General features: G+C 37.0%; 1 protein-coding gene across 1 annotated transcript in view; it reads left to right on the forward strand.

The window, feature by feature from the left end:
* The window catches only part of LOC135202189 (neurotrimin-like), a 592,885-nt gene that overhangs the window by 542,675 nt on the left and 22,593 nt on the right, over nucleotides 1–27,617 (forward strand). The window contains exon 5 of the mRNA XM_064231443.1: nucleotides 9,716–9,880. Within this exon, the coding sequence (XP_064087513.1) occupies nucleotides 9,716–9,880 (165 nt within the window). The remainder of the gene's footprint in view (nucleotides 1–9,715; nucleotides 9,881–27,617) is intronic.

Genomic DNA, 27,617 nt, shown 5'->3' on the forward strand with positions numbered 1-27,617 from the left:
CCGAATGTCGCCCTTTTTCTTGAAAAGTTTGAACACGTTTAAGAAAATATGGCACCAATGCTAATCACCCTCGAGTCTCATTTGTAGCCAGAGTATATATAGTACTAAATACGTTGAAACAGTGATTCATTACACTGTTTCGCCGTTTGGTACTATGGTAGATTCACATCAACCGTGCATTTGATGTCTAGGCCAGTCCCTTACGACGCTCATGATTGGCTGTTGATAAGCCTCTATCGAGAGTTCACATGGGTAGGTTCTATGTTCCACTTCTCCTGAGGTAGAGCATACATCCTGCCTATGTGAACTCTCTCGAGAGACAGTTTCCAGCCATGTGACTGGCTTATCAACAGCCAATCAGGAGCGTCGTAAGGGACTGGCCTAGACATCAAATGCACGGTTGATGTGAATTTACTATGGTAGTCCCGGGGGGTCAAGCGTGTTTTGCCGTGTTTAGTACTAGCCCCTGGGGATCAAATGCACTTAGGGACATTTGATCCCCCCCCCCCCCGGGATAGTACTAAACACTGCGAAAAACATTTGACTTCCCAGGGGCTAATAATAAACATGAATCACTGTTTCACCAACCCTTGGGGTTCAAGTGTTCCTAACCGAATTGGTCATTTCATATATGCCCTGAGGATTTCGTGAAATCCCTGATTTAACATATTCCCTGTAACATATATAATACATTGATCCGTCATGTTTAGTACTAGCACCTCGGCGTAGGTGACGCCTAGATGACAAACCAAAGTATCACCGGTATTTCTATGATGTGCAGATTTGACCCCGAATCACATATTATTGAATGATATATAATAATTACAATAATAATGAAGGATAGAAAAGTGGGACGGAAAAGCTTATATAACCCAAATGAAAATCTTGCGCGCTTTTCGGTGAGCTTTAACTTACGAAAGGGTAGGGCACATTATTTAATGTTGAAATTTCTCATTAAAAGTACTGAATTTCGTCAATTAGGAAAACAACAGTCTGCAAAACGCCTAGGCCTAGTCCTATAAGACGATGTGATCGCCGTTATTTCTATCTCTTCCCCTCCAATCGTTTGTTATTCTCTCTCTCTCTCTCTCTCTCTCTCTGCATTCGTCTCTCTTCTCGTCTCTCTCATAAGCAATCTTGTTGCGTATTCTTTCTCGTACAATTCCTCTGCCGTTCTTCTCTCATCCTGTTGCCGCAAGTACATCTCACAGTTTTGCCATGACCATATGTCAATGAATGTTAATTTTTCGAGGGCAGACGAGCTTAAACGGCGTAGCATAGTGAGTTTGATGCTTCAAGGATGTTCAAAACATGAGCGTGGAATGTTAGTGGCAGCAGTTGTTGCTTCATAATCTGCTCGAGAATAAAACGATATCCTCAAGCTTACTAAATCATAGGTCCAATTGAAAACTGTACTAATAGACCTAACAATTAATTCCCAAAATTCTATGGTAACAATTGCGCACTTCTAATAAACATATTATAAAAGACATTAGTTTTAAATTAATTATGTAGAATCCATCTACATGCATTTAATGAATGCATTTATATGTTTAAGCCGTGAAAAACTGTCAACAAATGGTTTGCATGAGACACTAGATTTGTCTGCGATATGCAAGAACAATATGCACTAACCACTCGCATACTAATCTCGTTGGAATTTTTAAATTTTCTTTAGGGCTGTGACACAAGAACTGACTTTCATACAAGTGGGTAACAGTTAATTAATTAACATTTAAACTGGTGGGAAAATATTTAATTGCGTACGTAAACAGATGATTTCCGTATCTAGTCAAGCCGAATTTCTCTTATTTTATAAGAATAGTAAACGAGTTCAATGGGGTTTCATTCGCGAGCACCGACAAGTCGACATCACTGTATTGGTTTCTTAAAGACTGTTCTGTTACCTAATGAGAAACACTACTATCGAGCTGTCTTTCGTAAATAGTTGCGTTTGTTTTGTTTACGTCTTGGCGGTCTCGTAACTCTCCCCATATGTATCAGGTTAAGCAGAAGATTCGAACCATACGTTAAAATAGTATTGTCCCTTACATTCTGCGACATATTTCTGTGAAGCTACATAGCCCAATCGGTTAATCTATATAAGCTGCCGGTTGCAAGTTGCAAAGAACAAGACACTCTACTAAGTAGTTTTGATGTGACACTTTCAAATGAATGTTGTTATCAGCTTTCTTCTGTGGAGTTAGCTGCAATATTCATTGCCATATTTTGGCATTCCTACCTAATTGACTTTATAGTACAAGGTTTAGACTTTTCGAAAATTAACGTTACTAGGATAAGTCAAGACGGGCCTAGCCGATGTTGAATAAGTTTATCAGTTGTCAAGCCAGTGATATTAGGCACAAGTTAACTTATGAATGATTAGCCTAAGAGTAGGGACTTGTATTTTCTAAATTTTCGAGTTCTGTAAGCCTAAAAGAATGGTAAAACTTTAGTTTAGTTGCACAGCCTATATCTTGAAATCCACGAAAACCAGTTTGGCGTACTCTTCGTAAATAAGTATGCAGTAAATACATATACATAAGATCCTGACCTTCCTAACCTAACTAAGGTTGCCATGCCCTGCTCTGACCTGGACAGGGTGGTGGGGCCCAACTCCCAAAAGCCGGTTAATATTTTGTCATATTTCAGTAGGGTAGGTACATGCCTTGTCAAGTGTATTTTGGGATGAAGAATTAGTTATCTTCTACGATGTTTTGCACATAACATGGTATTTACTGAGATATAGTAGCCTGCAGAACTAAAGTTTTACCAAAAGAATTGCAGTGCTAGTTAGTCTGTAGTGTATCATACCTAACGTAAAGTTAGGTGATCAGTGTTTTCAACCTAGGCTAACCTATCTCAATAGTGATTAGACATTTCTCAGTTTTGTATGTGCCTAACATATCCTAAAGTAGAATAAGTCAGTGTAGCCTAACCATGTCTACTAAAAGTATTGCAACTTCCCCCACTAACAATTGGGTATGCAAGTGACTTACAGGGTTTTAAAGCACCTAATTTCAATTGGGAGTCTTCTGACTCAGCACAGCAATACAGGAACTTTAAGAGATTTACTATGAGATTCAGGGTCTCTGTAACACGGTTTTTTGGACTTTGCTCCTTGTCAAAGCATCCGATGTAGCTGAAAGTTGACATATGTATATTTTACAACCACACACAAATTTTGTCAGCATTATCAATAACCTAAACCCGATAGTTTTAGTTTGTATAGAGTAAAAATGATCTAGCCAACGCCATGGCCAATGATTACGAGCCAAGAGTCGAAAAACATTCATTACATAAGCAAGGTAAACAAACACCTTTTGACTAAATGTTGCCCCGCCCATCCACCAGACAGAAATTCCATCGGCTCTGAAACCCAAAGACTTTATGAATGGCGGAACGATACATAGATGTGGGTGGGGTATCAGTGCTAGCGTAGTAATACTACTGTAGCAGTAGTGCCGCAACAGTATAGTAGTAATATACATGAATTAAACGTTCAGGCCAACTGCTGGGATCCTTGAGGGTCATTTAGCACTTCTTACAACTACTCGAGAAATTAGTTTTTATAGCCAGAAGTTAAATTTTCTAATCCAACAATGCCCATGGTAGCCTTCAGTGTTATTCTGAATTATAACGAGGCGAAAGTGGGTGGAGCCTCATGAAGTCACCATTCTGACGATAATTATTGGTGAAGGTTTAAAGCCAATATACGGTACCGGCTATTTTTTTTTTTTCAGTAAATAGGTAGATAGCCAATAAATAAAAATTGCTTGACATTGGATATAGCAGTTATCAAATCAAGCTTGTCTACTATGTTTTTGATAATTACCAACTATTCCCTACATCTTGTCAATCTGATTGTGACCTATAAAGTAGACTGTAATTTCTTTGGAAACTTATTTTGGGAGTTAGACTAATAATCGAAGTGTTTTTTGTATTTATTAACATATTTTGTTGGTTTGTTCATTATGACAATTATCAGTGGAGAGGTTCCAGAGTTCATAAAGGTGTACTGCTTTGCTTGTATTTTAATTTGTATGTCATTGTTGCCAGAGGTTTAGCCTTCGTTACGTATAGCCAATCATCCATCGAGAAAGAGGGAAGAAATGCTGTCATAAGTTACGTAACGAGTGCATTCGAAACCTTTTCTCTGAGTAAGTTGGCCCGTCTTCAAAAAAGGTCACTTTTACATTATAAGTACCAAATTTATTCAACCTACGTAGTGCAGAATACACTCAAAATTTATGTGTTGATATAATATGTATTCTGAATAAGCGTTATATTTATGAAATGCATAGATAAAAAGTTATTGCAAAAAAACCGTGTTACAGAGGCCCTGAATCTAATAGTAGTCAGTTAATCCTAAGTACTCAACATACTCCAGTAAATCCCTAGAAGATAAGTAGAAAAGTAAATGTTATAAATAATGATGTCAATGAAATTATGAGTCTCGTCTATTTGAAGATTTTGAAAATTTCAATTTTAATTCAATTTATGTGAATATCAACAGATATTCTTGGCGATTTCAGTGATGAAGCTTTAGCAACAATTTGAATAGAACCTTACAAAGGTAGCCAAATAAATCTCACAGGAAAAGTTGACAGGCGCTCAAGGTAAAATATTACCTCTTTTAACATTCAAGAATTTATATCCAAGTCACATTGATGCAAAGGGCATTCCTACAAATAATAGTTTTTCACTCACTATGAGAGTACAATGATACTGCAATTCGTCATTATTGGTATACTGAAATACCTAGCAAGTATATCCAGGTGATGTTGTGGAAACCAACAAGATTTTACATTGTAGATTCTCCAGGTCCAGTAATCTATGGATTGCATACTTTTAGAACTTTGGGGTTGGTACTACATCTGAACATTTCAAGAAGCAAGAATCTACGCAAAACTATCAAGTCCCTTAGTGATTTGGTTAGCAGTTACCCGGATTTTCCAAGGTTTTGGTAAATTCACTGGTGAACATAAACTTGATAGTTGATGACTCAGACCAAAAATACATCCACCCAGGAGAGCACCAATCCAATTAAAGGAGAAAATCAGAGCTGAGCTAGACAGAAAGATATCATTAGATGCAATACATCCATTACAAGAATACTAATTGGGTGTCTAGTATCACGCATGTTCACAAACCAGATGGCAGTAGGTGCATTTACCTTGACCCTAAGAAGCTAAAGTAGCTTTGAGGAGAAGACTCATCACACCCCTGCACTTGTATCCAGTAAGTTGGATGCAAAATCTGGATATTGGAGTGTATGTTGAGAAGTCAGTCAGTTATTAACTATATTCAACAGTCCTTTTTGGTCGTTTTCGTTTTAAGAGACTTCCATTTGGTCTCAATACAAGCCAGGCTGTGTTCCAGCAAGCCATGGCCAAATGTTCTCCCTTCCATTCTGTAACTAATAATTGTGATAGTAAAACCATGACAGTTCTCCAAGTGTATCAGGAACCTATCAAAGATAATTAAAAAAGGCAAAGTACACCTTAATTAACAATTATATAAGTTTAAATGATGTTCTAAATACAAATTCTCAGGGTTCAAAAAAGGAAAATAAACATAATTTATAGTAAGTTACCTAAGTCACAGCTAATACAGCACAGACCTAAATTTTGTATATTTATACCATTGCCAATAAAACAGCAAGATGAATTGTTATGACGAACATTGGCATTTGAATTCATAGGCTTATGTGCATTTTGTCTGATTTAACGGAAAAAATAAGTTTTATCAAATATTGTTCACTGTGTAATATCGTGAACACGTAGTAATGTCGGCCAACCTTATCGCATGAGTTTGTGAATCAACGAAAAGAGCTATACCAACTATAGAATTGCAGATTCATCACCAAAGGCCAACCAAAGTAGTGCAACACTGATTTCAAATTGGTGGCTGCTCGTTTTCAACGGTTAAGAATAGCGTAAAAATAGCCTTCAACGGTTAAGAATAGCGTAAAAATATTCTTCAACGGTTAAGAATAGCGTAAAAATAGCCTTCAACGGTTAAGAATAGCGCAAAAATAGCCACTAGCCTATGCACTTTTCAAAGCAAGTAAATAGTAACAAATGGTACTCACCAGGTATCCTGTCACCAATCTCCTTCACAGCACTCTCTAAACCCATCTGATATAAGAGCGCCTCGGTGGCGTGATTGGTATGGTGTTTGCTTCCCACCTCGGTGGTCACGGGTTCGATTCTCGGCCGTTCCACTGAGGAGTGAGAGATGTGTATTTCTGGTGATAGAAGTTCACTCTCGACGTGGTTCGGAAGTCACGTAAAGCCGTTGGTCCCGTTGCTGAATAACCACTGGTTCCATGCAACGTAAAAACACCATACAAATAAACATCTGGTACGTCGACGTACTTAGCGTCCCAAAGTAGACTCTCTCTCCCCCCCCCCCCCCCCCCCCCCCCCCCCCACCGAAATTTTGTACCGCTTGCCGTTGAGCATTTTCGAGACTTCATGCGGCCTCATTCTTTATATTCATTAAAATGGCGTGATCGGTGTGGTCTTCACCTGCCACCTCGGTAGCCAAGAGTTCGATTCTCGGGCATTCCATTGAGGTGTTAAAGATGTGTATTCCTAGTGATGTTGGTCCCGTTGAATAACCACTGGTTCCATGCAACGTAAAAACACCATACAAACAAAATTTACATTCATTAAAAAAACGACTCTTGCAATACTCTTCATGAATACGAGAATATCTGGCCAAATCACAACTATACTGTTTTTTCCATCTGTCCATCCGCCTGTGGTGTTTTCGCATGGTAACAATGCGTCCCGGGCTTTAAATAATTACGCTATGTGTAAGTTTTAGGTAAACAAAAGGATATCTGGGTGTACATTAGCAACTGAAAAGTGTTTTAATAAATTACTGTATGCATTACACCGTTAATATTTGAAATAGGATATCATAATTGTTGAATGTAACTATCTAAAGCCCGGGACTCAGTGTTACCATGCGCAAACACCACAGGCGGATGGACAGATGGAAATAAACAGAGTATAGGCACCGCATTTGCAAATCTTGGATGTTAGGCCTACTGTCATGAAGCAACTTTTCAAATACAACACCAGTCTTGCATTTTCGAAAACAAAAGAAATGGTCATCTATAATTTCAAGATAACAAATGACACCTACATACAGTATTCATGAACAGCAAGGAGATCGAAGTGTGACGATTAACCGTTTCTTGTTTACGTTGGTCATAGGGGTTGAGTGCAGCTGTTCAACATTGACCTTAGGCTCACGCTACTTGAGCTAAATACCTACGCCACGAAATTCAGCAACTGCAAAACTTACGCATGAGCACATAATTTACCGAAGGCTTCATTACCTTACGGGTCTTTCGATTTGTCCCTCGGTGGCTGGAACATGAAGCGTTAACTTAAGGCGCTGTCACACTAGCGAAATTTCCGTTGACTTTTGATTTTGACGGCGACTTTTCATGTTTTGACGACGACTTTCTGGTGTCGTCGTCACGAAATTTGAAAACGGTACCGATCGAATTCAACCCATCGCTACCGTCGACTTTTTGTTTGTGTATATCTCGGAGAGCGCGCATTTCAAGTAATCAGATGCAAGATGGAGTTCTTGGTACAGTGGACAAGATTGCCAGAACAGTTTTTGGTCGAAGATATGGGGGAGAGATTATGCTTATGGGACCATAAGCATCTTAGTTTTATGAAAAAGGGTCTTAAATGAAAAAATTACCATGCAACTCGGGAAAAACTTTCCTGAACTTGCTGATCTTTATACAGATAAACATGCTATATCGTGAATATCAGATTGTTATATAGCCTAGGTCTGCTCTCATTGCTTTTTTTTTTTTTTTTTTTTTTTTTTGCATTAGCATAGAAATAAACAAAAATCTTTGAAACTTTTGCAGTGTTTCTCTAGCTTAATTTATAATACAGTCTGACTGTGGTTGTGTAAAAAGGTTACGAATAGCCTATCTAGGCTAGGCCTAGCTTATTTTTTTAAACAAACCTTTTCACATCTTTTTAACCAGGACCGAACCCAAAGACTTTTTTTTTTTAATTCTACGCAGCATCATTAAACACATGTAAGCACGACCCACTAATTGCTTTGTGTTATAAATCATAGTTGTTTTATCATTCCGGGAAGTCACAGTTCAGATGGTTTGTTTATGTTTTGACGACGACAACCGCGGTATGAAGAAGAACGTGTGTGACAACCAGAGTACGGAATGACGTCGACTTCTTTGGAAAGTCGACGACAACCTCAGAAAAAGTCAACGGAAATTTCGCTAGTGTGACAGCGCCTTTAAAACACATTCGTTGACCACTGGGTGCATACGGTCTCTATTATTATCTATCATTCACGAAACTTGACAGTTACGTACCATTACTAACACTCTACACTTGATGCAAAATTTTTTAAACTCACATTTCCAGTGTCTTAAATTATCTGCCAATGTGATACGTTAGCCTTTCATAGATGCTATAAGCATTAATCTTAGCCTAGGCCAATAAAAGTGGCTTCCTGCAGTTGCCGTCATGGTATCACGTCCTAAAGGCACTTCACTCTATACACAAAATTATTTTGTTCTCAGTTTCCGTAGTATTAGTAAATGGATGTGTGCCGAGTTATTTCTTGGTGATTTGTTACGGCCTATGTATTATTCTAGGTTGATTCACATAACTCGTTGACCGATGCATCTACCCAATAAGCCGTTTCAATTAAGCCTAGCTTTTTCGCCCGGCATATTTCTCCTATTACCGTATTAATGGTTTATTCAATACACAGTCATTTACCACTAGTTTATTTATGCACTATAACTGAAATCGGCACAATTACTACCATAAAACTGGCTGGAATCATTACCGAAACGAGAAGTCACAGGGAGGGACAATTTTAGTTCAGTAGCATAATAGCAACTCTTCCCCCTTGAGGGAAACTGACGGAGTTGCCAGATGTTTGAATTCCCAGTTACTTTTCATCAACGCTTCCACTTTTCTGTTTTGCGGAAGACACCGTGGTTATTATACAGTATTTAAAAGCATACTTGAAATTTATTATCTATAAAGAGATAATGGCATAATTGTTTACACCTAATTTCCAATAATAGTAACACTTGCTTATCGATGTGATTAGTGTTTGTCTAGAGGAATACAAAGAGAAAAAGAAAAAATTAACGATAACCACATTTGTTATGGATATATATAATATATATATATATATATATATATATATATATATATATATATATATATATATAATTTATATATATGTGTGTGTGTGTGTGTGTGTGTGTGTGTGTGTACCTAGTGGTGTAATTAAGAGCTGAGCTGACTAACAAGTACAAAGTTCACTGCTTAGCACAACAATGGCATAAATGATGTACTATAGTAGATTCACATCAACTGTGCATCTGATGTCTAGGCCAGTCCCTTACGACGCTCCTGATTGACTGTTGATAAGCCAATCACAGGGCTGGAAACGCTCAGGACCTCTCTCGTGTTCATATTGTGATTTGCTTATCAACAGCCAATCAGGAGCGTCGTAAGGGACTGGGCTAGACGTCAAATGCACGGTTGATGTGAATCTACTATTATAGCACATAGCTGAAGACGTGTCCTAGCTCACTCGGGAATCGGACCTGGTGCTCTTGCTGAACTGAAATTACAAATTTCTTAAACGAAACTGACTTCAACTTCCCCTTTGCCTCTTCCAGTGCCGCCGGACATCATCTACAGCCTGACGTCATCGGACACGACGGTGAACGAAGGTGACAACGTGAACCTGCGGTGCGTGTCCGAAGGGTACCCGACCCCCGAAATCAAATGGAAGCGAGAGGACCAGCGACCCATCGACATCAAGTCGTCTAATTCGCAGAAGGGTGAGTGGCTACTATATATTACAGTTTGCAACTGTCTGTGTGTGTGTGTGTATATATATATGTTATTTATTATTTTTTTTTTTTTTTGCTTTTCTAAATTTCCTATGGCTTTTTTTTTTTCATGAATTTGACCCTTAGAAACATGTCAGTCAAGTTAATAGATCTCATGGCCTTTCTTTTTCCATATGGAAATGTGAAGATTTATTATCTGGTAATAATCACCATTACCACTGAATATGGACTTTCTTTTATGCAAATGACAAATGAACTTATTTTGTTAACAGGTTCAACAACTTGATGCATTTAACTTTTCAAAGCCGTTAAAAAACTTGTTTCAAACCTTTATAATTATTTATTTACTGGTAACAATTTCTTTAACAAAATCTTTAGGTTTATGATAAATTCTATACTATTTTGTCCGTCAATTAATCATGAATAAACTTTCAGGTTTCCATTCTGTGTTGTTTTCTCTATACTGAAATTCCCTGCATTGATTGTAATTTATTAAATGATTTCAAAGGTGTCTTCAGTTCTCTCACTAAGCGCCTCAGTGGCGTGGTTGGTTTGGTGTTTGCTTCTCACCTCGGTGGTTGCGGGTCCGATTCTCGGCCATTCCATTGAGGAATGAGAGATGTGATTTCTGGTGATAGAAATTCACTCTCGACGTGGTTCGGAAGTCACGTAAAGTCGTTGGTCCCGTTGCTGAATAACCTCTGGTTCCATGCAACGTAAAACACCGTACAAACAAACAGTTCTCTCACTACTGTCCCCTCCCCGTCCCTGTGAATTCTGTGTGTGTGCGCGTGTGTGTGTATGAAAAACATATTCTTTTGATGAGAAATAATAAATTCGCCTACCTGTTTCAGGAGACCCACACTCAATCTAAACCAGTTTTTTTTTAAAACCTTTTTATTAACCCCTCCCTAAGAGTTGGTCCTTTCTTTCACGCCCCCCTTTGCATCTAGGAGTGAAATAACCGCCCATATAAGAAAATCTAGGCTCACGAGCCGAAGCTTTTGTTGCGAGAACTAAAAAGTAAGAAAAGTGAAAACTGGGTCGGATCAGGTCATGAAGCCACATTATTCATGGATTTACGGGTGAACCTTAATAGTTTTCGCACAGAGTAAACAGAGCCCCAGAGCTTGTTAGCAGACTTAACCTATCAAATAGTAATTTGAGGTACTAAAACGATACGTTGATTTTTTTTTTTTATCTTATTTGTGGATCAGGATACGGTTAAATTGGGAACGCATTAGCTGACCGAATAAATTATCTTTATTTACAAATATGGAGATAGTGTGAATAATCTATGGTTCACACTATCTTCTATTAGTTCTTGCAGTTTTGATTGTTTATTAACAACAGCGCGTGCGAGAGAGAGAGAGAGAGAGAGAGAGAAGAGAGAGAGAGAGAGAGAGAGAATGGAATTTACAGGGACGGAGAGGAGATAATATGTGGGGGAAGTGAGGGGCCCCCCCCCCCCCCCAACCCCCCCTTTGAAACTTAGATGTATATATACATATGTATATATATATATACATATTACTAAATATATATATATATATATATTAATTATATATATTGCATATATATATATATAATGTATATATATGTATGTTATATATATATATATGTATATATATATATATATATATATATATATATATATATATATATATAATTCTACATCCAAACTTCAATAAATTTACCATAATTAGAAACAAAATTAAAAAGATACTTTTTTCTGATGACATAGACAAAGATATTATTTCTTACACTTGGTTTACTTTGACAACAGCGTGAATAAAGAGCAATTTTTTGTCCATAGCTTATACATTTTACTTTAATTAATTATGGGTATGGTAATTTTATTGAAACAATTCCATAGTTTTTATTCTACTAACTTAAAGTCTACTTCAGCTATTGATACATGAAACAATCATATAACTTTTCCTTAAAAAAAAAAAAAAAAAAAAAAAAATTAAGTATATCTTTGTTTAACCAGACCACTGAGCTGATTCACAGCTTACTTAGGACTGGCGCAAAGGAATAGATTTTTTTTTACGTGACTAGGAACCAATTGGTTCCCCATTGGGAGCAGTGGGGAACGAACTCGGGCTTCCAGATTGATAGGCGGGTACGTAACCTACTCGTTCAATGGGGAAGGTTTTTTTTTTCTTTACCAAACCTCTTCCGTAAGGGGGTAATGCCATCAGTGCACCTAACGTGGTGCACTGTAGCATTACTTGAGCTTTGCAGCGTCCCTTCGGTGCCTAGCTGCAACCTCTTTCATTGCTTTTACTGTACCTTCTTTCATATTCTATTTCTTCCATATGACTTCCCATCTTGTGTAACTGTTCCATAGTGCTACTGCTTTGAGGTTTTCCTCCCGTTACACCTTTCTAACCTTCTTCTTTCCCACCATTATCCCTACATAAAAGGGTTGGTTGCCTGGTGCGCCTTTCCTTACATCAGTCATGGTTTATAGGCAAAGGGGTTTTGACGACCGCATGCCCTTGCTGTCATCAACCACAGTTGTTGGCGGTGGGCCTCGCCTATGACTAAAAAGTCCACCTGCAAGGTAGCAGTTTTCATAGTTTTTGGCAGTGGGCCTCGCCTTTGACTAAAAAGTCCACCTGCTAGGTAGCAGTTTCCACAGTTTTTGGCAGTGGGCCTCACCTTTGACTAAAAAGTCCACGGGCAAGATAGCAGTTTCCACAGTTTTTGGCAGTGGACCTAGCCTTTGACTAAAAGGTCCACCTGCAAGGTAGCAGTTTCCACAGTTTTTGGCAGTGGGCCTCGCCTTTGACTAAAAAGTCCACCTGCACGGTAGCAGTTTCCATAGTTTTTGGCAGTGGGCCTAGCCTTTGACTAAAATAGTAAGACTGCAAGGCAGCATCTGTTCTTTTAGTCGCCTTTTACGACGCGCAGGACCTACAGTGGTAGTATTCTTACACCCTTACCACAGGGCAATTACACCTTTGTAACCTTCTTACTGCCAAATTCCCTTTTAGCGCTGAATGACTTCTTAAGTCCCAGCACTCAGCCTTTGGCCTAAATTGTATATTCATATTCCTTCACCAAACCTCAGAGTTCCTCGTTAGCCGAGTGGTTTTCGCACTCGGCTACCAATCCGGTGGTCCAAAATTCGATTCACCGCTCGGCCGACTCGGAATCAGATGAATTTATTTCTGGTGATAGAAATTCATTTCTCGATATAATGTGGTTCGGATCCCACAATAAGCTGTAGGTCCCGTTGTTTAGGTGACCAGTTGGTTCCTAGCCACGTAAAAATATCTAATCCTTCGGGGCAGCCATGGGAGAGCTGTTCATCAGCTCAGTGGTCTGGTTAAACTAAGATATACTTAACTTTTTAACCAAACCTCAGACCTATGTATATTAAGTGCACGTCTCAATTTTAGAAATGTATAGAGCAGTTAAATAACTTAGGTCTCACCTTAAATCTACTGTGACCATAAATTCTGAAAGATTGACGTGAGTAATTTAGTTTATGGATCTTTGTCAAACGGTGCCCGTACGTACGAGCGCGCACTCGCGCCAAATACACGCATAGCGTTTATAGTCCATTAGAAATATATCTGTGATGGATATTGCGATTCCAAGGCTATCGCCAATCACATTTCGTTCTATATCCAATCCCTTCCTAATCCTTCTCGAATCCCCGCCCGAGTCGTCCTAATCCAATATCTATTGTACTGCCTCCTCTGCTTTCAGTCTCGCTTCCTTTGCCCTCCTACACCGTTTTTGTGTATTTGTTTACTTATCTATCTATTAATTTATTTGTTTATTTATTTATTCTCTATTTATTTATCTCATTTATTTATGTATTGTTTCTTCAATGATTTTGTTGCCTTGTTGGTTTAATTTTCTTTGCAGAAAACTTTTTTTTTTGTGATTTCATTATTTTTACTTAAAATTTTTTTTTGCTCATATTTTTCTTACTTAATAATGTTTTTTGTATAGGTCGTTTTAGACATTCCTTGTGGTTCCCAATTTTCGTTTTATGCTCGGGCTTTGCTCATTCTCCTGTTTTATTAATATGTTATCTTATGTGGTAACTACAATTTTGATGTTATCTTTTCTCCCTTTCATCTCGCATATGTATTAGCGGAAGAGTTGCCTATTCTTTGATGTGATTTCTTTAGCCATATCTGTTGATCAGATTTTGCTTTAGTAACTTGACAACTATCCCTGCAATAGTGGCTGTCCCATGCTAAGGCTATTTTTCAATTCGTTGAACATTTAAGGATGAAAATATCAATTTACATTCCCAAAGGCAATTTTGACTCTGAGGAAAATTCAATGAGTACTACTCCTAGGTGATTAAGTTCCAGTTTGCTAATGAAATTGACAAAGAATATCTGATACCAAGAAGTCAAATGAAACCGCAAACTTTTGTTATCATCTTTGTGAAAATTGAGACATCAATCTTTGCTGAATACTAATAACATCAAACAAACAAAATGAGCGGATTGCTTTGTGTTTTTTTCTACAAAATCTTTCCAAATATTTTTTGCAGATTTTTTGCAACAGTATAAGAGTACATTTTTTAGTTATATATTAACAACAGGTATATACAGCACAATGAACGATGCGTTTAACACACACATATCTATCTATCTATCTATCTACATATCTGTATATCTATACACTTGTTGGCCGAGTCGGTAAAGACGTCACTGAAGTCTTGATTTCTCCTCTGGGCGCTGGTTCAAATCCACGAGAGGACGAAATTATTATCAACTAAAATATTCCCCTTCGGTTAACATATGTGAAAATACGTTAATTACGAGGTAGAGTAAATTGGATGTTAAAGGACATTCAGAGCTTAATGGATGTATATGAATCACAGTGATGTGATAGAAATTCATGTGCGTGTGCGCTTGCTTGCTTGCTGGCGAGCTCGTGTACGTACATGTATCGTTTCAAGTATAAATGTTACCCTGATTCATTTTTATCTCCTTAACTTCTACTGTAAAAGTGATATTTGGCATATGGAAGACATTGCTTTGACGCAAATACAAAACAAAATACTAATGGTAGAGGAAATAAACTATGAAGCAATGGGCTTTCATTCGCGAAAAAAACCGGTGTGACATAAACCACAAAATCATTTTTATGAAGCTTTCCGGAGCTCGTCACAGGCATTACAGTAGCTTTTGATAAAGCTCTCTCATCACGAGCCATGAAGAGATTAATTGGTAAAACTCGTTTCGCGCAAATTGTAAAGTTAATTTTTATTTTTTCGTGGTGTGCTGATAATGAAATCATTACTTTCGATGAAACGTAAACCCCATACATCGCTGTCACTAAGTGGCTTTTGATTGGTCAATTAACGACCAATCATGAACGTGTTGGCCTCGGTGACAGCCAGCCTGTTTCCTTCGTCAGTGAAGCTGGAAGGAAGTTGGTTATGTTTGGCCAGTGTTTAATATCTGGCTGTGTAAATGTGTTAGCAGAATGTCTCAGGGAAGGTTACGTGCGGAGATGTCGCCATGGAAACCACCAGACCCTTTATTATTTATCCTGAAACTATTTATCCTTTAAGGAAATGAAACGCGTGGCTTTAAAAAGTGGTCCATGTAGAGAGGTTGTGCCGTCAGTGTGCCTCAACCGGTGCACTGTAGGCATTATTTAGGTTCTTTGCAGCGTGCCTTCGGCCCTCAGCTGCAACCACTTTCGTTTCTTTTACTGTACCTCCTTTCATATTCTCTTTCTTTATCTTACTCTCCACCCTCTCCTAACACTTTGGCCTGAGTTCTATATTCAACTAAGCTTGACTCACCCGACCCATTATTATTCATCCTGAAACTTTTTATCCTTTAAAAAAATGAAACACGTGGCTTTAAAAAGCGATAAACCCTTAAATAGGAGATGGGTTTCTTGTCAAGTTAAAAATTTGCGAATGTCTGCTCCAACTAAGTCCACTTGATTTCTGTTATCCTCACATTCAAATGACCCACGTCGTTCGGAGGTGTAATTGAATAATTACGATGGAAATGATCTTGTTCGTCGAATCACCCGAACTTTATTTTCCCGGGGCGGAATCTTCATCAAGACCGGGCGATAGCGCTCAGGAAAATACCTTCTTTGATGCAAATGAGATCCAGAGACCATCAATGATTTTGAAGGTTGACCTTGAGGTGATTAGGTCAGAGGCGTTGATTGAAATATCCCGGTAGCAGTTTGCATAATATCGGATTAGAGGGAGTAATATCCAGGGATTTTTTTCCATTATTGGTGGAATTTTTCCAATACGAGAATTAGTACTACGGGATTTTCCCCGGTAATTGGTTTTTTATAGGCAGGGATTTATTGCACCGTCGAGGTTTATGTTAATGGAAATTTCAGTAGGTAGGATTGATGTCAAGGAATCATTATCAGTATCATTCATCTTCAGGGACTATTTTCTGTCGCTTGAGTTCATAATCAGAACTTGTGCCATTGTTATTATTATTATGATTCTATTGAATAAAATGGCAGAATTCAGTGAATTAATCCTAAATATTATCTTTTATATTTTTCTTATTACTCGCTTCTCTGGCTCAGCGATACTTCTTAATAATTGGCCAATATTCTTGGTGGGAGAAATCTAAATACTGTATATGAGATTAATTCGCTGAATTCTGCCGTTTTTTTCAACAGGATTTTGTTTAAAAGAGGGTCTTCTTCCAGATTATTTATTATTATTATTATTATTATTATTATTATTATTATTTATTTTTATTTTGGTTTATCACAGTCCTCCAATTCGACTGGGTGGTATTTATAGTGTGGGGTTCCGGGTTGCATCCTGCCCCCTTAGGAGTCCATCACTTTTCCTACTATGTGCGCCGTTTCTAGGATCACACTCTTCTGCATGAGTCCTGGAACTACTTCAGCCTCGAGTTTTTCTAGATTCCTTTTCAGGGATCTTGGGATTGTGCCTAGTGCTCCTATGATTATGGGTACGATTTCCACTGGCATATCCCATATCCTCTTATTTCTATTTTTCAGGTCTTGATACTTATCCCTTTTTCCCTCTCTTTCTCTTTCAACAACTGGTGTCCCATGGTATTGCGACATCAATGAGTGATACTTTCTTCTTGACTTTGTCAATCAACGTCACGTCTGGTCTGTTTGCACGTATCTCCCAGTTCTGATACCATAGTCCCAGAGGATCTTTGCCTGATCGTTTTCTACCACGCCTTCAGGTTGGTGCTCGCACCACTTATTACTGCAAGGTAGCTGGTGTTTATTATTATTATTATTATTATTATTATTATTATTATTATTATTATTATTATTATTATTATCATTCAGTACCTGAAACCAATTCACATGGAACAAACCCACACAGTGGCCATTGCCTTGGAATTCAAGCTTCCAAAGCATGTGGTGTTGATTATAAAAAAGTAAGAGGAAGTAAAGGGAAATACAGAAAGAAGAGATATCACTAATCATAAAAGAACAAATGAATTAATCTGTAGAAAAAATTGTATTAAAATGCAGTGAGAAGAGTATTAGGGTAATAATGCATTGCATCTTCGCTTGGACTTCTGAACTTCGCTGAGACTGGACAAACAAATCTACAGTTATGTATGTAACTGTACAAATAAGGGTCACACACCCTTTATATATATATATATATATATATATATATATATATATATATATAATATATATATATATATGTATATGTATATGGTAACCTGTAACACTGAACACCTTAAAAAGCGGAGGAAGGTGGTAAGAATAATATAACGAGCCATGTATGTGTAAGTGTTTACATAATAAAAATATGGAATGTTAGTCCATATATATAAAAGTCTAAAAACTAAAGAGGTCAACCAGATTGCTTGCAGGAATGTGATCAGACTAGAGACGCTAAAGATGACGTATACAATAAAAGTAGGCTAAGATAACATGCCGTCACCTGTAGTCATTCAATTGTTTATAAACATTAGTCCAAGCTCCCTGCTTGAGACAACTACCGCCTACGTGATCTGTAGCGTGTCTCATTTGATTGTGTGTTCGTATGAAACTATGTCATTGTATGTATGTTCATATGTTCGAACTACTGTCTGTTCCTTCATAACTTGTAACAGAGATGGTAGACAGCAGAACAGAGTTAGCTATCGACATTAGAAGACCTGTACCTCTTTACCTAAGCTTTATCATGTAGAGGAATAGGATTAGCCATCATCATTGGCAGAAGCGATCACAAGCTATCGTTTTTTTTTTATTCAGAAGACTTGTACAATCATACCTAAATCTTCATCATGTAAAACTTCAGAAGAATATACTATTTTTATACCTTGTGTTTTCTACAAGAACCTCACCGAACCATGAGTTTTAACACACCGTCGTAAAGATAATACCGACTTCGTAAGTGATCTACAAAACCCCAGACACTCCATTGAAGATGGAAGTGCAATACCAACCGACTTAGCGTATAGATTATCGCTAGTCTAACATTACCTCATAGGGCGCCTTATCATACAAGGCACAAGCCCTAATATTGGTGGCCAGCGGACCAGAAGAACTCTACAACGTCCTACGAAGAAAAACAGAATAATAAATCATGTAGTCAACGACGACGAAAGCAGCAGATTCTTCAAGCACCTAGTTATATCATTAGTGAGCGACTTCAGAAAACAACAAGATTCGTCAAGCAACTTAGTATCATCGTTAGTGAATAACTTCAAGAAACAAAACCGACGTGTCCTTTTCCTACGGCAACGGAAGCTTCGTCTCTCATTAGAATCATTCAAGAAAACATCGTTAGTGAGCGTTTCCGGCACTGCAAGAAACAAACCGAACGCGTCTGCAGCATCGGATTTTCAAGGGCTCGAATCATCGAAACAACGCGCACGGGGGAAACTGAAGCCAAACCAGGTCGTCCGCTAAATAGAGAAGGAGGACCAAGGCCGTGTGTCGTTATCGGAACACCGTGACTTCCCACAAAAGCAAGCTAAGTACAATTTTTTATTCATTTGGAGTAATTTTGAGTGTTTCCTTTGCAGGTCGAATTTCGTTATTCCTGTGGCTGAAGTTACGAGACATTCCCTAATCTTACTTTTTTACAGAAATTATCTATATCATTGAGATTTCGCTACTGCGAGTTTTTATCTTTGAGTGTCTGTTTCCAGAAGTTCTACTGAAATATCATAATCATATACTATGTTAATTTATCATTTTGGGTGATTATTAATCCCTTACGTAACAAATCATATTAAACAGTGAATATGCGTTTACGCAGTGGACGTCTGTATTTATACAGATGCATGGATAGGGTCGTTAAGCACCGTAGTGATTAGAAACACACAAAAAACAAGTGGAACAACCCCGTAACAAATCTATATAAATTAGAGGTAACACTATTTCGGGTCATGACAATAAATGCTCCTTTGCAAGTCCCGATCGCAGTTTTAGCCTTGAGTTTTTGGTGAGTTTTTTATATAAAATATCGAACCTCAATGACTCAACTTAACTTTAAAAATACGGCTGGATTGCAAGGAATAACATGTCTGTAAAAAACTTTCGTCAGGCTAAATGCGCTGACCAGGATCCCTCACTATTTCAAATTTTAGCAAAGAATGAAGTACAAACAGTTAATATTGAATACAGTAGAGATAACTTGTCTTATTAGTAATCGCTCAGTTCCTAATAGTTCGTCATTCATTGCTGTATACGTAACCAGCAACATAATGCTAAAAACACACAATACGTTGCCGATGGTAATAAAGAGAAGGATCCTAATTATTAACAAAAAGAAATAGAAAACAGTAGCCTTTCAGAATCAAACAAGCAAACTCGGTTACTGTGTCACCTAGTCAAGCGGTCAAGGTTAGTTAAATCTGCCGAGTTTTCAAAGCAAAGCAAATTCCACGCAATAAGCGACTCTAGCAGAGTGGGGAAAAGCGATGTTGGTTCATACCAATAATCTTTTTGAATTAAAAAGGATTTTTCCTATGAAACACACGACCGTATAAGTAATCAGAGCAGGTTGCGTTTAATTTTTAATACATTAAGTTATAATAAATACTGGTGGATTAAGCCCAACTGTACGCGCCGTAAAAATTAGAATATCTTATTTATTCCTTTAGTACAATTAAGTTACCAGTATTTACGGACTCACCGTCTGTTGTTCGAACTTCCCTAATGAGAAGTCCGGATAAGCGAGCGCTTTACAGATACCTCTATAGTTATAAAAAACATTGATCTGTATGTAGTGTAATTGTAAGATCCATCTAGGTGTATACAAAATATTATCTTACATCCTGCAAAATAAGGCGTGTTTATCAAAGGAAAATCCTATAAACCTTCAAACATAGTAAAATCCGTTTGAACAAAAATGAGACAGTTAATCAAATAATAACTTATATAAAGGAACTATACATTTGTCTCATAAATCGTAACATTGTTCAAATGACCCAACAGAATTCTCCCACAACCGCAGTCGTACTTTGCACGCAAAATCTCGAGAAGGATGCACCCTTGAATGTCTTAGTGCGTGTAAAAAGACTTTGCTGGGAAATGAAATTTTAATCCTTCCCGACACTCTAAAATATAACGATTTCCGCGAACAAAGCCCTAAAAGTATACATATCGTGGATACGGAAGTTATAAATATCGCATTTTTTATTGTTGCTAATTGTTAATCACGCCCAACCGTCGTGGATGAATCTCTCTGATAATCTATCTAAAGTAATATCCGTAAAGTCATTCAAGCAGAGGTGATTCAGCAGAATTTTTTTTTATCTTTTACCTGAATACCAGGAAGTTTCTCCACTAGCGAGTGATCTCTGGGAAAAACGGATGTAATTTAACACAAAATACGGTCTAAGGACAAACATAAAGCTATATACGTACCTTCGTATAGACTCTCACTGCAATTTCAAAATAGAGATAAATGACGAAGTTGAAAAATGTTAGTAATAGGAGTCATTAGGAAATCAAATAGCCCATATAATTTTTCCCCTCAACGTCATGCCATAAAAGATCGGACTTGGCGTATCTGCGCAGATTACTGTCGCTTAAACAAGGAAACGACTCCCGATAGTTTCCAGTGCCATGTACCGACGACATCTTATCTCTGTTAGGTTAGAATAAATTTTTTTCACCTACTTGGACTTACTTAAAGGCTTTTACCTGATACCATTACCTAAGTGATTGTACCTCATATACCGTTTTCAGCACACTCAGGGGACATTATCAATTTTTACGTATGCCTCCGGCTTACGTTGCACCCCAATTATAATATAGTGTTTGGAGACTTTTAAGGGATAACCTACATGCCTATATGGATGATCTTGTAATCTTTTCTAATACCTTAGAAGTACATTCACATAAAGTAGAGCTAGTGCTACAGAGACAAAGACAAATAATCTCAGAGTAACATATCTAAATGAGAGTTTTTTAAACCGAACATGTTTATCTAGGTTTTATGTGTCTGGTCAAGGTCTTAAAAGTAGTCCATGGTAAGGTGTCGGCTATTCATAACTTTCCGCGGTACTATTAACTTAAAACGGGGAAAGGGGGTACAGCACTTTTGCGCTGTAGTGGGTATTACAATCGTATGCAAATATGTAACTCTTCAATCATGACAGCTCCTTTAACAGATCTTACGAAGAAGAGCGTGTAGATTGATTATGGTCTAAAAAAAGCATCAACAGGCGTTCGATATCTTAAAAGCGGAATAATGCAGCTTACCTAACTTAAAAATCCTGATTTAAATAAGGAATTTTTTTTTTATTGCAACAGACGCCTCAGACCAAGGGGTAAGATTGGGATACTACTTCAGTAATATGATAAACAGTTCTTCCCTATAGCTTTTTATTCACGTAAACTAAAGCCCTCTGAAAGTAAATATACAGTAAATAGGCAAGGAAGGGCTAGGTATCTTTTAACTCACTATATATTTTAAGTTCATAATCTATGGCTATCCTGATAAAGTCCTTACTGAACATGAGTCCTTTACCGAGTTTTTTCAAAGGCTTTAATCACAGTCCAAAAGGAACTCGGTGACAAATGATCATTCAGGACTTTGGAGCCAAGATAAGATATCTACCTGGGAAAGCAAATATCATAGCTGACGCATTATCCCGCAATCCCGCACCATACAGCAAAGAACCATTAATTGGACTAAAAGATATAGCAAACATCCGTACTATTGTTAAAACCGTATCTAAACAAGAAAATTCCTTAACCCAAGAGATCGCGAGCATTGAATATCTGGGTTGGAGCGCAGAACTGTTACAAACTGAACAAAGCAAGCGTCAACAGACATAACCCAAACAATAAAACACTTCGAACGGAAACAGACTCAGCAGGCAATAAAAACAAACCCAAACAATAAACACTTCGAAACGGAAACAGGGTCAGCGGCCTAAGCAAACCCAATAAACAACCCTTTCGAGCAGAAACCCTAAAGCAAAAGTATACTTAAGGTATGTGTATCAGAATAATGTAATCAAATGTAGTATTATATGTAGGTCCGTGACGAGGAAAACCCGAAGAACACAGCAGATGACTAACGACCAGGTAGTAATAATAATCTCTTTCATACCAATCGTCATAAACTGGTTGCATTCCGTCATCCAGGGTTCCATAGTATGTCACAGAAAGCCAAATCACTATTTTACTGGCCTACAATGCTTACAGATATAAAAAAAAAGCACATAACTAATTGTAACATGTGTCATGAAACAAGGGATACACTAAGACACCTGTCAGTTAGGGGCCTATCCTGTGCCAAATCAATCCTTGAAAGAATATACGTAGAATTATTAACAGAATTACGAGTCTGACAGAGGGAATAAACAAACACTTCTTAGTGTTAATAGTTCCTTGACACGTTATATAGACTTAATAGCACTAAAAAAAAAAAAAAAAAACAAAACACCGCAATTGAGTGCGTTAGGAATATTTATAGAGTGCTAAATCAGTAAATATGGAATTCAACACATAATAATCTGTGACTCGGGTGGTGTAAATCAATAATAATCTCCTTAACACGTTGTGTGAATTCCTTTCCATCAAGAAAACCAATAATATATTTTATCACCCAGAGTCAATCGGTTTGGTAGAATAACGGATAATTAAATAGGAAGTGTCAATGTCTTACGAGTTACAACTCGTGATATTGGATCCGACCGGATTATAGCGGTTCTCGCGGTTTTAAATACCTTTATCATTTATATCTTGTATCTATAGAATTGATGCCGCAAGTAGCCTTATTCGGTACGCCGCTAGAACACTTTCCACATATTCAAGCCAACCATTAATTTATCAAATATATATAAAAAAAAAAATATAAAAATAAAAATAAATAAAATATAAAAAAACAAAAAAAATTAAAAATAAAATATGGATACAAGTGGAGTCAACTATAATACACTCCGTAAGAAGTCGGAAGGGTTACAAATTATAATAAAAAAGGAATCACGATAAAATCAATAAGCAAAACGTAACCATAGATAATTAAATATCCAAATATATATGCGTAAAGATTTGAACTCTAACTTAACGCTTTAGTAATGACAAATAAGCTAAAAGTTCAAACACATATCCAAAATCTACTGACATATTGTCTGTCCCGGTGATTTATATTCGTAGTCAATGGAAAAAAAAGAAAAATAAATAAATAAATAAATAAACTATAATAAATAAAATAAATAAAATAAAATAAAAAAAAAAAAGAGATTTTAAAGTCAGGAAGTCTAGAAGTGAAAATGTTATCTATGGAATAATCCTATATGAATCTTATACAGGGCTAAATAATATATATAGAATTTGTATGGAAACCTTTTTCATATAGTTTGAATAAGGAATATTTATTTAACATAATGCCAACATGAAACTAATATATTGTTCAATTTTGGTACTGTTGTTTTTTTTTTTTTCAGACATTCTTCTCATGCGGGTCGAGTATTAAAAAAACAAAAAATTTATCCTAAAGTCGTATCTCTTACAGCAAGTAACGTAACTCTTAGCTGGCTGAGAGCAATCTCCTGCCAAGTGACGACGTCATCATTGCCGTATCAGCATTTGTTCCTTTTAACCTCAATAATCTGCTTACACAGGCTTCATCTGTGTGTCGTCTCTGCTTGCAAAAGCAGATTGACTGGAGAAAGGAATGCTCAGCTCATGAACTTCACATGTGGTTCATAGGTCACATGACAGGCCACATAACATATTCTTATCCGTGTGTGTAATGCAAGTAGTTGGACTTGCAATCATTTTGAAATTAATGAACAAAATAAGCAAATAGAATTTCTATAACAACAAAATGAATTAATTTTTTTTTCTGAACCTCATAGACATTTAGAAGTATCAAGATATGATATATGAAATATTTACTTGCAACATTAGCCTATTACAATTCAAGTAAAACATTCATGGGAAAATGTCACATTTTCTTGAAAAACCCAAAGTTTATATAGAATTAGTTACATAGTGGGTTTTTTCGTTGCATCTCCTACCTATTAATAATGTTTTAAAAGTTAACCTCAGAGGATGCGCACGAGAAAATTGAATATGAAACTTTTGTTAGGGCACATAGAATCATGATTAATCTTCTCTTTGACTCTTATGTTGCCTGGCAATCTTACAATTAGCTCCGTTTTCCACTTCTTTGTCTAGTAACTTACTACCAGTAATATCGAATTTTCTTTGAGATTCGTATTGAACTCTATTTATTTTTATAATTATGGATATTTTTACAGTCATCATAGACCTGGATAGGTTCACTCATTGTTAATGCCATGGAATAAAAAAAGTTTGTACAGCGGACTCTTTTGAATTCCAACAAAAATATCAGCGAATTCATGTGGGGTTAAGTCTGGGTCTAAATGGCTCTCTTCCCTCCCCTGTATTTTGGATGTCGTCTGAATTTACTTTGCCCTTGTGACAAGTATAATTTCACTTGCAGGCTGATTAATGGAACCTGGTTACAGTATCCTGCAGTACGAGAGTTTCACATAGCAACTTCAAAAATCGTTCGTCGCAGCGGACGACTACAGTCCAAGTAAAACAACCGCCTACAATGTGAAACAAGGAATTTCATGGACTTCTTCGACCGACACCGTATCTCGTCGTTAATCTCGTTTTAATGCGGAACGCTCCAGCGGCTGTCGGAATTCGACTACAAAAAGGGAAACATGCTTCCGACAATTACGACCCGAAGGATATTCAACTCTACTTTTGCTGGCGAAGGACTCGTGCTGGGGATGTTTTTTTATTCATCGCGAACGTAATCGTGTAGCTTAGGATGCAGAGAATAAGTATGAGCGCAAAAATAGAACGTTGGACCCGCCCAGGCAAATTTTCCCCTTGTTTTAACCATTGAAAAAGGCCGTTTCAATTGGCTATAGGTGGTTGTCTGGAACTGTGTAATGGACGAAAAGTTGTTCGAAAGCTAGTTAAAAGTGAAGTAGTATAACCTCGGTCATGTATCCTATATATATGAAGTGTCATGTATCCTATATATATATAAAGTATCATGTATCCTATATATAATTGATCATAAATAACAGAGTCGAAATATATCTTTGCGTGTACGCAATAGGAATCTCTTATATAAATGATCATAAATAACAGAATCTAAATATATTTTTGCGTGTACGCAATAGGAATCTATTTAAAGTGCACATATATTAATCATAATTTTTATGAATCCATATACATATGTATAAACAAATCAGGTAGCCTATAATCAATCTGTTACCTTTTATCATACCAATATCTGCAGTTATTTATGAGTTAGTATATTGATTAATGAATCAGATATATAACATTTAGCATAAAAATCAACGAATCAATCAGCATAAACATTAATAATTTTTATCAATTCATATATGGAACTTTTTTATCAGTTAAAATATGATTTTTTATCATGTTAATCTTCATTCTATGCAATTATCAGAGTACATTAGTATTTCTGTAGCATATGTATCTTAATGAGATGAAGTGAAAAACTGTATCATTATATATATCATGTGATCACTATTATTTTACCAATATCATTGTTTTTTTTATATTTTATTACTTGAATCAATTCATGTACACCATGAATTTTTATTTACTAATATATATATATATTCACATAGTGTCTGTATCACACTCCTATAAGTCAAATGCAAGTCAAGTTTGAGTAATATTCAGTGGTTGGTTTTGGTAGCTGACCGAGCTGATGTAAGTGTTTACATAATAAAAAATAAAAATATGGAATGTTAGTCCATATATATAAAAGTCTAAAAACTAAAGAGGTCAACCAGATTGCTTGCAGGAATGTGATCAGACTAGAGACGCTAAAGATGACGTTATAACAATAAAAGTAGGCTAAGATAACATGCCGTCACCTGTAGTCATTCAATTGTTTATAAACATTAGTCCAAGCTCCCTGCTTGAGACAACTACCGCCTACGTGATCTGTAGCGTGTCTCATTTGATTGTGTGTTCGTATGAAACTATGTCATTGTATGTATGTTCATATGTTCGAACTACTGTCTGTTCCTTCATAACTTGTAACAGAGATGGTAGACAGCAGAACAGAGTTAGCTATCGACATTAGAAGACCTGTACCTCTTTACCTAAGCTTTATCATGTAGAGGAATAGGATTAGCCATCATCATTGGCAGAAGCGATCAAGCTATCGTTATCAGAAAGACTTGTACAATCATACCTAATCTTCATCATGTAAAACTTCAGAAGAATATACTATATTTTTATCCTTGTGTTTTCTACAAGAACCTCACCGAACCATGAGTTTAAACACACCGTCGTAAAGATAATACCGACTTCGTAAGTGATCTACAAAACCCCAGACACTCCATTGAAGATGGAAGTGCAATACCAACCGACTTAGCGTATAGATTATCGCTAGTCTAACATTACCTCATAGGGCGCCTTATCATACAAGGCACAAGCCCTAATATATGGTACTGTTTATTGCTGTTAGTTGATAATAAGTAACCGATTGGTGCTTCCAAAAGTTAAACAGGCGATACACCGGCATATTTCATGGCTTCGATAAGGGTATCGGAACTTTCCGTTTGAGGAACGGGTGAGGTCTGACGGTTACTTTTTAGTTATTTGTATAATGATTTTTTGTCAAGGGTAAAATTGGTAATTACAACTATCCTCTGTTTTTTTTCCATCTGTCCACCCGACTGTGGTGTTTGCGTATGATAACAACTTGCCGTCCCCGAGGGCCCTTTAGGATAGTTACGCTATGTGTAAGTTTTAGGTAAATAAAAAGATATCTGGGAGTGTACATTTGCTACTGAAAAGTGCTTTAATAATTTACTGTATCGAATTACACCATTAATATTTGAATAGGATTATTGTTGTTGAATATAAGCTGAATGTATCTATCTAAAGCCCGGGACGCAGTGTTGCCATACGCAAACACCACAGGCGGGTACAGATGAAAAAAAAAACCGAGTATAGGTATCTAAAGAATTCTGAAATTTAATGAGTCTAACAACAAGAATACTGTATTATATTTTTTCCTCTGAGTTTTACAAAATTGATAGCAACTGCGTTATTCTTGAGGTCTCGTTTTCCTGTTGCTAAGTGGCAGTTTAACACTCATGAGGCGGTGACGGTTTGTTACTTGGGGAGGGTTGGCCGGAGGACGGGGGAGGGGAGAGAAGAATGAACACTGGCTCAGGTGCTATGGTCTCTGGTCTCCTTACCCCTGACTTAGTTTCTTTATATATTTATTCCCCTC

Source organism: Macrobrachium nipponense, chromosome 30 (assembly GCF_015104395.2).
Source record: "Macrobrachium nipponense isolate FS-2020 chromosome 30, ASM1510439v2, whole genome shotgun sequence".
Taxonomy (NCBI): Eukaryota; Metazoa; Arthropoda; class Malacostraca; order Decapoda; family Palaemonidae; genus Macrobrachium; species Macrobrachium nipponense.